The sequence below is a fragment of the Atta colombica genome, unplaced genomic scaffold (genome assembly GCF_001594045.1).
Source record: "Atta colombica isolate Treedump-2 unplaced genomic scaffold, Acol1.0 scaffold107, whole genome shotgun sequence".
Taxonomy (NCBI): Eukaryota; Metazoa; Arthropoda; class Insecta; order Hymenoptera; family Formicidae; genus Atta; species Atta colombica.
In genome coordinates, this window is record NW_017259192.1 from 3,623,175 (window position 1) to 3,638,587 (window position 15,413).

The following is a 15,413-nucleotide window of genomic DNA, read 5'->3' on the forward strand; positions in this document are numbered from 1 at the left end:
ATCGCATTTCTGTGTATCTCCTTTGCTTTCCAGACCACCCCGTCGGAAATTTCGACAGACGGAATATCACACCATAGAAACGCGAGAGAAACGTCGTTCGCCATGATGATAAAGAAATGGACTCAGCGGGTTCGCGTGGATCTCATACGTCTCTCCTACGTTCGTCACTCGTACTTTATTCCCGCACTCTTCCCTCGGCTTCAGTCACTCAATGACGCTGTGCTTGCTTCGTGCATATTCCGCGGCAACACGAAGCCGCGAGCTACGACGAAGGAAATTATTTTATTTCGCACTTCAGAATATCACCCCGTGGACTCATTCATATTCATGCCCGCGCCTGAGCACTTCGTCTCCGAAATGCGCCGGTAGTCGTGCCGGTTAGTTTAAGATTCAAGCATGGTTTTCTTATACTCGGTCTAACTCCGTCCCTTATTCCCTTATCGTCTTTGATTTTGTCTCTTAACGAGAATAAATATTACTTGCAATACGGTATGCCAGGTTTGCGAGGTGTCGGAATTATTCGAGTTTTGCGCAATCATGTAACGACATAACGTATTATTACATAATCGTGATATAGATTAAAACGTAAATTAATATTCTAGTTTTGTATATTTAATGACAGTTCGTACCAATTTGCATTTCTATTATTACAATACGATTGCGGTAATTTGTAACATTCTTCATTAACCTTGGAACGCTAACACAACGCTTAACACATAAATTTTATATACAAATAAGCAAATTCATTGAATGTTATGTTTTCAGTGATTATCAGGAGGTCCAATCTGTCATGCTAAAAGAATCAGAACGAGTTTTTAAAAATTCAGTCCGTTATGTGTAGTCAGATTAGATTCTCTGATGGTCGATATTGTAACAGAAAATGTAATAAATAATTTCAATTTTTAAGTACTTTTATATTAAATATTTTATTTTGGTAAGTGTTATGAGGTGACATTGAATTTCATACTTTATATTTCAAAATTAAATTTGATTAGTGTTTTATTCATTTTCTTTCTTTTGAATTAATAATTAGATTATTTGTGTCTATAAAGGTTTAGATTATAAATATTTTATTAATAAAAATGTAAAATATATGAAAATTTTGTTAATTAAAAGTATTATTTGTACGTAAAGTTTATGTACCGATAACAATATTGTATTATTCAATATTGATAGCGTTCTAAAGTAAATATAAAATAATTATATAACGCATAAATTAATATTCACATAATATTCAGTATTGGCATGAAACAGAATGCTTATATAGCTCTCTTTAATATCAATCTATGTTTGGATGATTCAATTACAAGAATTGAAATATATATCAATGTCAATTAATCTTATTTATACTTATAAAAATATTAGTCTTACTCTCTTTAATAATTAATAAAATTATTAGTTTTGATTTACATTTTCATTTAGAATTATCAATATTGTTAATAATTACATTGCTCTGATAGATAGAAATTGTATCCACCTATTCTCCGGTTTACATTGTCATTCACATACACATCAGCGAGATGACAATCGGTTCATTTCCGCAAATTACAATCGGATCTTATTCAGCTCTTATTCACAGCGCGAGGTCTAGTTACGAATGTGATTGTCTCCCGACGAGTAAACTTCCCTCCAAATAATGCCATCTCCTTGGTTTATCTAAACAACCCCAACTTCCCACATTGCCCGCTTAACGCAGGCGACTCGGTTGATTAGGGTGCAAACGAACCGTAAACATTAAATTATTCATCATCCTCTCTACAGTTGAGACAGTTAATTAACAGTCTAACTGGTACCTGATTAGTTTACGTTATTAATGCGATATGATTAAAACTTTTTTGGTTTGTATGATGTAAAGTGAATTCGCCTCGGTTGGAATGCGATAATGGCAGTTACACGAAATTCTCAATCTCAACCTTGTTATCATCATAACAAAATGTTAAACCAAAATGTGAGAAAATTTTAATAACTAATTATAATGTTATATCCAAAAAAGAAATAAATTAGTCTAAATAAATATAACGTATACAGATTCCATTTTATACAGATTCGATTTTATATGCACAAATTTTATTCATGCAAAGAAATATGTATGCATTACAGTTGATATGCTGTCTCTATTCTTGCCGCCCATTGCAATAGTGATTCCAACGCAAAGAACATCTATATTAAAAATCTCACGAGAAATCTACGTAGGCGAAACATCGCAAATTAACGTCGCAAAGAAACGTCGGTTCCGCCTGAAGCGTAAGAGTTGTCGTTCCTTTTCCCGGAGAATTGGTCAGATCGTAAGATTTCCCGAGTGCCCATGTTACCGATTAGTCTCGGCGTACACGACGACGGTAAGATCGCGTTTCGAGCAAAAGGGGAATTCTCTTCGTCGAGGAAACAGGTGGAACAGGAAATCAGACAGGAAGCAGAAAAGGAAGGAAGGAAGGAAGGAAGGAAGGAAGGAAAGCAGGAAGGAAGGAAGAAAGGAAGGAAGGAAAGCAGGAAGGAAGGAAGAAAGGAAGGAAGGAAGGAAGGAAGGAAGGAAGGAAGGAAGGAAGGAAGGAAATATCGAACGCGCGCGTAGCGATAGACTTCTCTCTAGGAACGAGAGGAATTGCGGGGACAGCAAGGGGATAGCAAGTCGAGCGGTAGCACGTCACTATTGTGACGAATGATTCGCGCGTGTTCCATAGAACACCGACATTGCGTCTCGCCGCGCGTTTCTACTACCTTCCGCTACGAAAGCCGGTACTCGGCTTCGGAATCACGGGTGTCGGTAATATCGATCGGCACGAAACGGGCAAATAGAAGGAGATGTAGGATGGCGACGGAGAGGCCGAGGAAGGGGCACTTAGAGAACCGTTGCATACCGAAACTTCTCTCCGCACGGAAGTTCCATCGCGGATTTTCGCGAACAAAAAAAAAGCAAGGGAATCCTGACGAGGAAAACGAGGACGTGCAGAAACGAGAGGAGAGCGATAGCGGGTGATAGTGGGCGAAAAGGGTGGGCAGGAGGTACAGATGAGCGAGATGTGGTGGAGCTGAGCGAGATTTCATCCTACTTTTGTGCAACTGATATATTTTTATCTGACATCGGGATTTGACTGCTCATCGAACCATCCCTACCCTCGGATTCCTCTAATATTAACCGGTAAGAAATATGTAAATGATTATTAATTCTCTAGAAGCGAGTGTTCCAAATTTATAACATTTATTTTAAAATTAAATTCGTATAATAAATTTGGTATTTGTATAAATTAGTTATATTTAAGGAGATGGAAATATAAATAGTACTAAAATGCATTATTATATTCTCTAAAAATGAGAGAATCAATGTATTATAATTGAAAAAATAGTAAATATTCATTGCTGATCATAATTATTAACAAATATAACATTGATCAGTAATGATATCAATGATGATAACTGATTTACTTTTAGAAAATACAGCTTCAAGCTAGAAAGACTATATCGATTATTAAAGATATCGATAAATTCTTTGCTTACAAATGATTTTTTTTACTAAAAATAGTAAAAAAACTTTTTTTAAAAGATGATGCTATTCCTAAAGAGTTAAAGCTGAGAAAAATTCATTTCAATTCATAGAGTATATTTCTAAAATTTATCTGCTAAAATAAAGATTTCTCCATTGAGAATTTATACTTATTAAAACGATAATCATATGTTCTAAATGTAGAGCGTAATAAAATACACAGAGGTAATGTGTTGTAGCTGCAATATTAAAAAATCATACCAGATAAAGTGAGAAATAAATATAATATTTAGTAATCTTTATATATACAGATCTTGTCAGTTATTTGATTTCAAATTATATTTGCAGAATGAACTATGCACTTCCATTTTTGTAATTAGTAACAAAAGATAATATTATGCAATAATTTTATGCAACAGAAACCATTCTTTCAATATTCAACTGGATTATATTTTCACAAATATAAAATTATCGATATGGCAACCAACCTTTTTATTTAAATACATTCATCTATTTTTGTTATAAAAAGTAAAAATTTAATTAAACTCCGAGCCGAAAAATAGTCAAAATGGAGCCAAATAACAGATAATATTGCATTATATCACATTTTAATAATATATATTAAACCATAATACACATGTAAAAGCCAAAATATCTTTTTTTCTCTATGCAAGAGCGTAATTCAGTCGCATTACACACACAATAACAGAAAATTGCTTTGCTCTAAATAATTATACATATGTCGCTTTTTAATACGCAGTAACGAAACTGCTCGTAAAATTAAAACGACTGTACCGCACATATCGCTTTTTATTACTTCACCAACGTTTGACGTACGCTATCCATCGAGCAATATATGGCTTGTTGCCTGCATTATGCAGCCATGCGATTCGACAAAAAATAACTTGTTGGCGCTCACCGTTTCGTAATGATCGATACATGGCACAAAAAACAGACGGTATAAAAATCCATTGCTAGGCGACGGCATTCGCGCGCGTATGTGCTCCAGGGAGGGGATTATTTTCAATAGAGATTATATATATAAAACAATCTGCGCGCCCGATACGGCGATAAGCCCACCATGGGTTTATCGTTGTAGTGTAATATCGAAAAGAGTTCGAGATTGGTGGTGCGGGAAAGAATCGAATCGTGCGGCAGAGAAGAGAGGAAAAGTTATTTTACAAGCAAGCGGCCGAGGCGCGAAATAGTCCATTTTCACGAGGTGCCCGCGATTCTACGTACGATATACATACACACGTGCGTCCCGTACACGTGCAGCGACCGTTAACGTAACGTAAAAGCGCTAGTATTCCGTAGTTTATTTTGGCCTTTAACGCAAACAACAAGGACGATAATGCTCGGCCCGGTTGACACTCGCAACATGCAACCATGCGAGTCTGATTTTCGACATCGAGTGCATTCCCGCAACATCCCCACGGGATGTAGCAGCTTTTGCTAGTGATTTCCAGCTGGATTGCGCTCGTCAACGTATGGTCACTCACTGTTATTGTAACTGTCCGATAATGATGCATCCTGCGTACCGTGATGATGACCCGACGATTGTCCCGGTAACAGATTCCTCGCTTGTCGTCCTGTAACACAAAAGAGCACAGGAAATGTTAGAGGATAAAGAAAGTGACTAAAATTTAAAGTAGCAGTTAATAAAGAATTTTACTTCTTCATCTATCAAATTCCTATTTGAATCTCTTCATATATGTATCATTGTTACTGAAACATCGAGAAATCGTGTATTCAATTCATTTTTTAGATATCAACTGAAGTAAATTAATTTCTGCAAGTTTCGATTGTTACTACGAGGTTGTCATAACAACGATACATCAACAGCGAAACAGTATCAAAAATCGTGGAGCATACGTGCCAACGTGAAACATATCGAAAATCCGATTAGATCAAAAATGTTATAGCGAATCAGTTTAATCGAAATCCATTAAATCGAACCTGTGATTTCGAGTACTCCGATATCGGAGTAATATTACTCTTGGACTCGTTTAACGGACGGATATTCTGATACAGAGAATACCTGCTCTACGCTAACAGTATTGACCTTTATATCTGTTCCAAAATATTTGTTTGTAAAGTCGAGAAGGGAGAATTAAATCTTCTTTTATACATTCTACATACGCAAATAAAATATCAAAAGTTACGAGATTCTATTTGTGTCATTTTGCTACAATAGCGTGTATTTTGAAGATACAAGTTCAAAAAATTACATTCAAAAAATTTGTTTATTATTGTTAAATGCAACGTTAATTCTCGAAATATCAAAGAGTTCAATTCAATATCTGGAAAAAAAACTTCATATTCGAAAATATAACTTAATATCCATCAATTTTCAGTACATGATAAATATATATTCAAAAAATTGGTAGATAACCTAGAAAAATTGATAGCACTTGATCACTGCAAATCACCATGGTGAGATGTAACAACACATATTAGCAATATTTTGTCCACAACATGTCATCTGGACACAGTTTCACAGATTTATGTGCGAAACGGTGCATCGAAATGACAAGTGACATGCGATGAACACGAACATACATCGCCAGGAACATCGTTTACATTGTTCACAAGTGACAAGCATCACTTCGACAGCACAACTTATGAGACTTATGAGAAATTTATCTTCCCTTATCATATTAAACACGACGATCATAAAAGTGGATTAATATATCATTATAATATACAAAAAGTTGTATCTATATGGAAAACTTTTCAAATTCACGTACATGATGGCGCATAAAATAGATATATGGAAAATTTAATAATAATTTCAAAAATTACATTAGGATAATATTAATTAAAAATTTATAAAAGTAGAGATTTTTCATGGTCAAAAATATCTAATAACGCGTTGATTGATCTAATGACGAAAAATCAGCATAGCAAAAAGAATGTGTAACGTAATGTAAAATTTGTTGATCAAAAACAAATTACGAAATTCGATGCAACTTCGTCATTCGTTCAATCATTTGTCTATAATCGTCCTTTGCACTATGCAAAGGTTGAATGACGACTCGGCCGAATCCTGACGAGTGTAAAATTACAGCATTTTGTTTTAAAATACCTCATGGCTTTTTTATACGGTTGAAAAATAAATCTGACGCTTTATGGCTCATACAGCCATTAAATCTATCGATAACAAAAGCGAACCGCGACACAAATGCGTCATAACCTGTGGCCGAATAAAGTTTATAAACATATTGATGATACAAATACATTTAGTTATTTTATCCGACAATTATTATGTATCTACTCTTATACTATTTATAATGTTTTTTTTTTTTAATTTAGTAATTAGTGACGGTACAGTTTTTCATGATTCTTTTTTTAAAAGAAAAATCTCTCTGACAAGCAAAGATAGAGCTTTTTCATTAAAAGTTTTGTTTTGTTTTCGCCACTTTTTAAAAGTGTTTTATACCGAAAAAGATATATGGACGTTTGTTAAAATGGTTTCTGTTTATAGTCTTTTGCATATTACACTTGTAGAAGTGGCGTCAATATAATAAATAAATGCAATAATTTTCTCTACAATTGTTGTATTTTTGTCTCCTTCTTTAAAATCCATCCAGATCCATTAGTAAAAATTACACATTCTATTCGGAATTAAATAGTTTATTTTAACTAAAAAAATATAAAGTACGCTATCGTACATTGTGAATGTACTTGCAATATAGGTCAGTGCATACGAATCGTCGCGAGTTTTGTGGATGATAACGCGTGATAACGTTATGATATTTTCCAGCGAATTCGAGGTGACGAAACTATCTAAACTTGGAGATTATGACAACCGTTTGTCGCGAGTTTAACGATGTTCAGTGACGGTGCTTCCCCAATAGTTATATAACTTCGTGCGTCTCATAAATGCGAGCCACGGAGCAACTTGAGGATAATTACATTCACAGATGACAGAGAGTAAAATTACTTGCATTATGAGCACGAGACTAGTAGATTACACGAGGGAAATGTAAATTTGTAAAAGCCAATATATACGCATGTTTTGTGTCCTTCGCGCACAAGTGAAAATTTGAAATTACAATTACGAGCACTCTGCGAATAATTGTATGGCGTGTTGTAATAAATTAATAGCGAGCATAAATTTGTCAAAATGCCTCGTTTCATTTATCTTTGATTTTGGCAAAAAATTTATAATAATTCTAGGAGATAACTTTACAATAAACGAAATATATTATTATATACATTTTGTAAACATTTACCATCGAATTTATGTGTGTCTTATACAACTAATTTTTGTTACGATATATGTGAAAGTTATTATTAATATTCGTATAAGTTAAATCTTTCCTAGTTTAATATTAGCTGCACGAGAAAAATCACAGAAACAACGTATTCTTTTGTACTTATACTTTATGGTATTTTTGTTACAGCTCTTTTCTTTACGATTCAATCGAGTTTTCAACTTTTTTGTTACATTCAAACTTGAATAACTGAATTCCATCCATTGACCACGACCGCTGTTCCATTCGAGCTTCGCTAACAGTGCACTGCTAAGGAAGGTTTCATTGTTGGAGTTCGCATACGAGCCATTCTACCGTGTCGCTTTTTTTTCTCTCACTCTTTCTCTCTCTTTTTCTCATTCGGCACTGGTGCAACCACCACTGTGCAATTGCGCAACTGCATTTTCTGCACTATGGCGTCGATGTTTCGAGCGGCAGCATTTATTTAGGACGTAGCCTCTTCATGAAACTGCGATATCGCATGCGTCTGTGGTAAGATTAATGGACCAATCTTGGCGCCGGCCAACAGTTATGCGCAATCAAGAGACAGCTTTTCGGAGCTTCAATCTTTCATCGTGATAGCGTGGATTCATACATGTTGGCTCGCGATATGCTATGCCCGGTTTACGCAGTTCAGACTATTCAAGTCAGCGGTATTTACTTTACGTTCCACCACGTAAACTTCGTGAAACGTAACCTGCGCTTTACATTACAATGTAACAACAGCCACAGAAGCGCGTTGTATGTAAAGATAGTAGAAAAAAGATTATCGTTGCAAATAAGTTGGACATTTTTATATACGGCATAACATCGTTATTCTATATTATGAGATATTTTAAGCAATAATTAGTCGTTCACCGAAAAACATAGGATTCAAGACAGTTAATATTGTATGACTCTTTATCTCGCTCAAAAACGATGGAAACATAAAAACGTTGTAGACGGTTATCGAACGATGTAATATTTGTTACAGACGATCGGGTCACTAGGGAACGGAATCGATTTGTCTTTTCTCGTGAATTCACATCGAAAGGTCAAACTGCCAGAAACTATTTATCAAGAAACCGGAATACCAGAAGGAACACTAAACAAAAAAAGAAAAGAAATCGCAAGAAAGAATAATGAACCTGCTTGAAAAATCGAGGCACCTCACCAAATTATTGTTACTTTCTTCGCGTTGTGTTTTATTCGCTGTGTATTTCTAAACATTTGTCATTTACCTTCGTAAAATAATAACTGTCACATTAAACTTATTGTCAATAACCTTATTATTTCTTCTATAATGTGAACTAATTGATAAATAAAAAAAGTCTATTTATATATAAAGTTATTGTAAATTTATTGTCTCAAGATATATTAATTCACCGTAACTTATTTACAAATGTACATAATATGCGTATAAATAAAAAAATTAGAGTTACTAGAAATGCAATATTTTATTACAGAAGAGATATTGTGTAATTAATAATTTCTCCATTTAGATATAAGGGAGATTGGGGAAATTGCGAATGCGAGATAAACGTGAACAATACTATTGCAGTATATTAGAGTAGTGATAACCTCTCATTTCTCGCATCCGATGATAGTCCAATATATATACGCTTACAATTAGTACCGCATAACATGTGTCCATAAAACATATGAATTCAAGATAAATATTATTATATGTTTGCAATAATTTTGATGTAGGAGAAAATGGAAATATTATAAATACTTCCTATTACTATTTACCTAAGGGAAAAATTAAATAAACCCGATGATTATTTATCAATTATAAAAATATTTATTTAAAGTATATTAACTTTAATCCACAATAAATAACATTTATATGTTATCAATGTAAACTATAATTTTAAACAAAAAACAATATTGATTCGACATTGTCCCATGTGCAGCTTTTGTTTTTTATTTAAAGTTACAGTTTATATTGATAATATATGAATGTTAATTATTGTAGTTTAAAACCAAATAATTGAAGTATTTTTTGAATAAAGACTATTCTATTAATTGATAAATAATTGTCGATTTTCTCTTAAATGTTCGCGTTCCTCCACTTTCCTCTAGAGAATAGTCCCTTATTGTTTTGATTATCAAATTAAGCGAATTAAGATATAAAACAATGAAAAATGAAGATAGATTATATGCCTTTGTGAACTAATAGTATTATTATGTGATAAGCGTTAACTTGCTACATTCAACTAGACAACACTTTCGGTTGAATTAACTTCATTGTTCAAAATGCGTATGACAGTGATGTTATGACAGTAATATTTCCGCGTTTCTCGTGTATTTTCTCGAACCGTTTTCATTTGCAGAACGCTGATTCTTCACAAATAATGAATGTCATAATGTGTAATATAATTTTATACATTGATTATTCACTTTGTTCCGCTCAATGGTTCTCGACCGCATGTAAATCCTCGAAGGATTGTGAGTCTCTAAGCGACACTAGGAAGTTGCACGACGCTAGGAAGTAAGATACGACGCCTAATACAGCTTTATACACCCAAAGGAGTATTTTACCCAAGTTGGTTCGTTCCGGTCTGTCGCCACTTTTCCGATAGGCTCTTTAACTAATTCAAGCGGCGGGGCCGTAACAACTGAGATAAAATTCAGCAGAGGATTAAAAAGGCAAAGGTCGGAGAGGCAAAATGCTCAACTCGCGTATCGCTCGCATATTAAATCGGTGAACATCTACTTCGTTAAAAACTCAAATAAATTAAACAATTGCAGAAATAAAACTTAAAAAAAAATATTCTATCATAGTTAATGTCTAAACAAAAAAAAATAAGGAAATTCCTTTTATTTGAACGATGCTTTTGCTTACAATTATAAACTCAAAATAACCTTCGATAATTCTATTCGCCTCGAAGTTCCGCTAATTGCACATCGTATTCAGCTTTTAAATTTAATTAATATCTTCTTCAGTTATTGGAAAATACGTCAAAGTCGCACGGATTCGTAACGGTTACAAAGATATACGAATCTCGAGAGGTTAAGGATATTACGGAAATCTGCAGAGGAATAAATTTAATTTTACATTCAACCATGTTAATCCTTTTCTCTTTATACTCTGCCTGAATCTTCCTCTCAGGTTAGGCGAGAGAGGTGCGAACAGGAGTAACGCGAAGATCAAGTGAAGGATGGCTGCAGAGAAGGTGAAGAGGTACAACGAGGTCAAGAAAACGGTACAGAGGAAAGGGAAAGGATAAGATCTGCAGGAATAAAAGGTACTAACTCCGAGGTATCGACAGGTTGAAAAACTGGGTAAAATTGGATCTTGGAGCTGTCTTCATCCACGAAAGAGCAGAAGTGGCAATCGCGCAGCAAATTAAGCGGAGCCATCGTAAAGGAGCGAAAATGGTTATGTCCTGTCCTAAACTTACCGCCCTTTCTTCCTTCTCTTTTTTCTAACTTTTTGCGTCACCATTAAATAATAGATGAATCAAAGTAATGTGCCTTTCTCCGCAGCGGAGCATAGTTCGCTTCGGGCTAGAAGCAAGTTTCTGAAGCTTCTCACAATCTCTCTACAATCCTGTAGTTATAGAATTTACAAGGTATCGACTTAGTATATTAGAGACTTCATCTTGCATCCGTGAATTTTGATCTAATAAAGAAATCCATATTTTATTTAACGCATAAACGAATAATTTATAAAATAAGATATGGATTTTTTATGCCGGTACAATAACTTCTTTTATATATACAGTAAGTAATATAAAAATACAAACATATTAAACAAATAAATTCAGAAAGTAGCGCAGATAAACATTAAGTAATATTTATGTTTTTGCAAAGAAGAATACTTACATTTTTAAAAATATAAAAAGGATAATTTTTAGATTAAATATATATGTATAGTAAATTATAAAACAAAATTTTTTGTTGATTCATACATAAAAATGTTTGTTCTGCAACATTTAACAACAATTAATACATTTCATTAAAAATGAAAATATAATGCATCATAAGTGCTGTAGTTTAATAATTTTGTATTAGTTACTAATTACATATATTCTGAATATAACTCATTTCATACAAATAAAATATTATACAGAAACATATTATAAAGAATAAATTCTTTTACTTTATATTTTATAAAGAATAAATTCTTTTTAAAAACTTTTTAAAATCTTTTCTGATGTATTTATAATTACCGTTATTTATTGTTTCTTATTTTATTTCGTTTCAGTCATTTTAATTTTTCAACCGATATCTTATTACCGATATTATTAATAGAAACTTTAACGCAAAGGAAAAAGAGAGAGAAAAATAAAATTTATGAAAAGAGAAATTGGTTAACAGTGTAAATGACACGTTAATTGCTGCTCCTTCGGATTCAATAAAATGCTCATTACTTCGTCTGACCAATACTCTATTCATACTCTATTTATACTTTCTTTTTATAAACTATGTCTTGGTGCGCTAAATAAAATATATGTCAAAGTATCGTCTCTCGCTTGCCCTTCGCCCGGCACGACCGCTTGGCCCGGAGTCAGCACAAGTTTCCAACTTGATGGTGAAGGAAGCCCCTTGCGGCAACTTGCGTATCCGCGGAATCTCATGAACAGACTCAGCCCACGCCAACTCTGAGGAAGAGGCGGAAGGTATTTCTTAGGTCGCGGCATGCTCTTCTCTCATCCCAGCACGCGCGCATCTTCTTATCTAGGCTAGCGTATAGCCGGCACGCAAACTCGTTTCTTCGTCAAATGAAATGTTAATAGCGACGAAAAGATGCGTGCGAGTTGCAAACGCGAACTTTTCGCGTAACACCCGGCATCGTCCGCGCATTCTTTTTGCACGGTTCGCCGAATATATTCTGCGTTCCTCCGAGCGCATGAAACGGAGTGTCTCGAATTCTCCCTCGGCCGCGTTAACAGCGTGTGCGCTCTTCATTTTTTTGCTAACGAGAAGCTCGGGCGTCGGGTGATTCATGGAAACCCGTAAATCAACTTGACTGCCTGCTCCTTAAGGGAATAATTTCGGTCTCTTTTTACAGAGTGATTTATGAATTAATATCTTTCTTAAAACTTATGTAGTATATTCTGTGTGTATGTGAATACTGAATAGTCAGTTTGTATGCTAAATTGATTAATTTGACCTTGATTAATTCAATGTCTTCTATTCCTTTGTCAAAATATCACAAATTATTAATAATCATAATTATTAAATATAATAATATATAGTTTTAAAAAAACTGCTCACATTTATATTTCTGCAAGTAACATTATAAAACGACACAAAAAAAATAATTTAAATATGAATTTACTCTCTAAATCTCGTGGAGTGAAATCTCACTCGAAGAGACTGAAAATTTAGCCTGTCTTCAAAAAAAAAGTGAAAATACGACTATTCTTGTTCAAGAGTGGCAGATTTTCTTTTTTTAGAGTGATATTTACTCCTTTGAAATGAGATTCACTCCAAAGGAGTGAAATTCCAATCTCTTTTTTGGAGTGTAATATCAGGGTAGATGAAATCTACTTGGAACCTCACTCCAAAGAAGAAATTGAGAAATTTTATTTCTTCGAAGTGAATCATCCTTAAAGAGTAAAACTCACTTTGAAAATCTACCACTCTTGAATAAGAGTGATTATATTTTCACTCTTTATGATTTAGAGAGTATTTAGAGAGTAACAATGTAATAATATCATGATGGTTGCTTTTTAATATGTATCACGGACATATACTAATAATTTTACAGAGTAAACTATTAATAATCTGTCCACTATTAATAATCTGTTTGTATTTCCTATATGAGATTTCATTAATACCATCAGAAATAATTAAAATTAGTATTTAAGCTTTGTTGATTTGATTATATTTTGACGGATTATACGAAAAATGTGGTTTTCCCATACATGTATTTTAATGGCAATATGTGTCACATATTTTCCAATATCGAGTTCAGGCTTTATTTATAATCATTATTTATGAAAGGTGCAACATTCATTATCCTCGACATAATTAAAGGTCCTGCAACCGCATAAATGATGCCCGCATAACATCTTTTTTATTTTTATAGGTAAAATTATCATAAATAAATGTTATACAATATTACATGACGAATAACTTCGTCAGTAGCGTAAAATTATATGCCTATAATTGAAAGAAGACGATCTATACGTAATACGTCTAATTCAGGCAATGGTTAACTTTGTTCCCACGAGGATAAGGTAAAAATAGCCGAGACACACACACACACACACACACACACACACACGCGCGCGCGCGCGCACGCACGCACGCACGCACACACACACACACACGCACACACACACAGCAAATTCGAAATATTCACATATCTCCGACCTAAGCATCACGTTACTTCTGAAGATTCTCAGTAAAATCGATACATTTAAATCGAATGTTATGCTCGATTTCGTGACGTGTATCAACCGACAAATACTACGCGCAAAAATCTGCAAAAAATCCCTGGTTTCATAGCGAGGACCATTCGTCTGTGTTAAAAAGGGATTCGCTGTCGATATCGCTGCATACATCACACACGTGATCGATGATGGCGATTCTAGCGGATCGCTGCAACCGGTTATTTCATGCGCAGATTGAGAGAGGAACATTGTTTCGGCTTAAAGATAACGCTTTGTTTCCGGTGCTCCGCGGTGAACAATGCACGCACGAAAATCGAATAACGCTCATAAAGCTGTAGATAAGCGCCGCCTGGATGGAAAAAAGCATGGCTCAAGCAGCTTTCATATTTCACAACTGCCACTTGTTCCATATTTTTCATTTTACTCTATTCTCGCCCTTTTTAATTACTGATAACGCGGGAAAAACAGCATAGTGCAGCTCGAGCGCGCAATCGCGGAGATTTGTAGCCGACATTGGGCCACGAAATTAAGTTTTACAAATTCACAGTTTATTATTGCATTCACTGGATGCAATACGTATGAAACAGTTGGATAAATAATATGCAATAATATTATTTATAATTACTTGCAAATTTCATTGTATTCCATGTTTTGTATTCGCTCTAATATTTGGATTCAAAGAGTAAGTAATTCAATGGTTGTGTTCAAGTCATATGAGGGCGCTTTTACAACTTGACGGAAAAGCAAAAAGCAGAAAAGCGGGAATCAATCAAAACTCCTGATAATAGAAACAGAAAAGCGGAATACCGCTTATTACCTGCGCGAGTTCTGATTGGCTTCCACTTTTCCGCTTTCTGCTTTTCTGTCAAATTGTGAACGCGCCCTGAAACAGTTAGTCTGCTCGCCGAACGATTGAATATGATTGATTGGATCTCTAAGTAAGAATCAATCATGTTTAATCGCCGTAAACAGGCTAGCTTTACCAACTCGTAAAGTCACTAGATATATAAATCTAGGAAGCAAAAACATATTAAAATATTGCAGCAACAATTTTTTCAAGGACAAATCCATTTTTTTTCAATATTTGAAGTCAAGTCCAAGTTTCTTAGATAGCAGATAGTACGTATAATGCAATCATTTTATCTATTTAGATGCAGCTATCTTAATTATGCTAAATTTTTTGTACATTTTTTGTTAAATAAAACATTTATCTTTTATAAAATTTATTTTCTGAGTTTACATGTATCTTCATGCACTTTCATAAACTGAAAGCTCAAATGACAAATAAATCCATATTAAACTAAATAATATTAAACTATATAAATTAAATATTCGTATATATAT

At 34.0% G+C, this 15,413-nt stretch overlaps 1 protein-coding gene across 5 annotated transcripts in view; it reads right to left on the reverse strand.

Annotated features, from left to right (window-relative positions):
- The window catches only part of LOC108692023 (lachesin), a 189,207-nt gene that overhangs the window by 32,071 nt on the left and 141,723 nt on the right, over window positions 1-15,413 (reverse strand). For 3 of the 5 annotated variants that reach the window (XM_018200113.1, XM_018200130.1, XM_018200122.1), the window contains exon 2: window positions 4,984-5,073. In XM_018200113.1, the coding sequence (XP_018055602.1) occupies window positions 4,984-5,073 (90 nt within the window). The remainder of the gene's footprint in view (window positions 1-4,983; window positions 5,074-15,413) is intronic. The other 2 variants (XM_018200137.1, XM_018200147.1) reach the window with 1 other exon arrangement.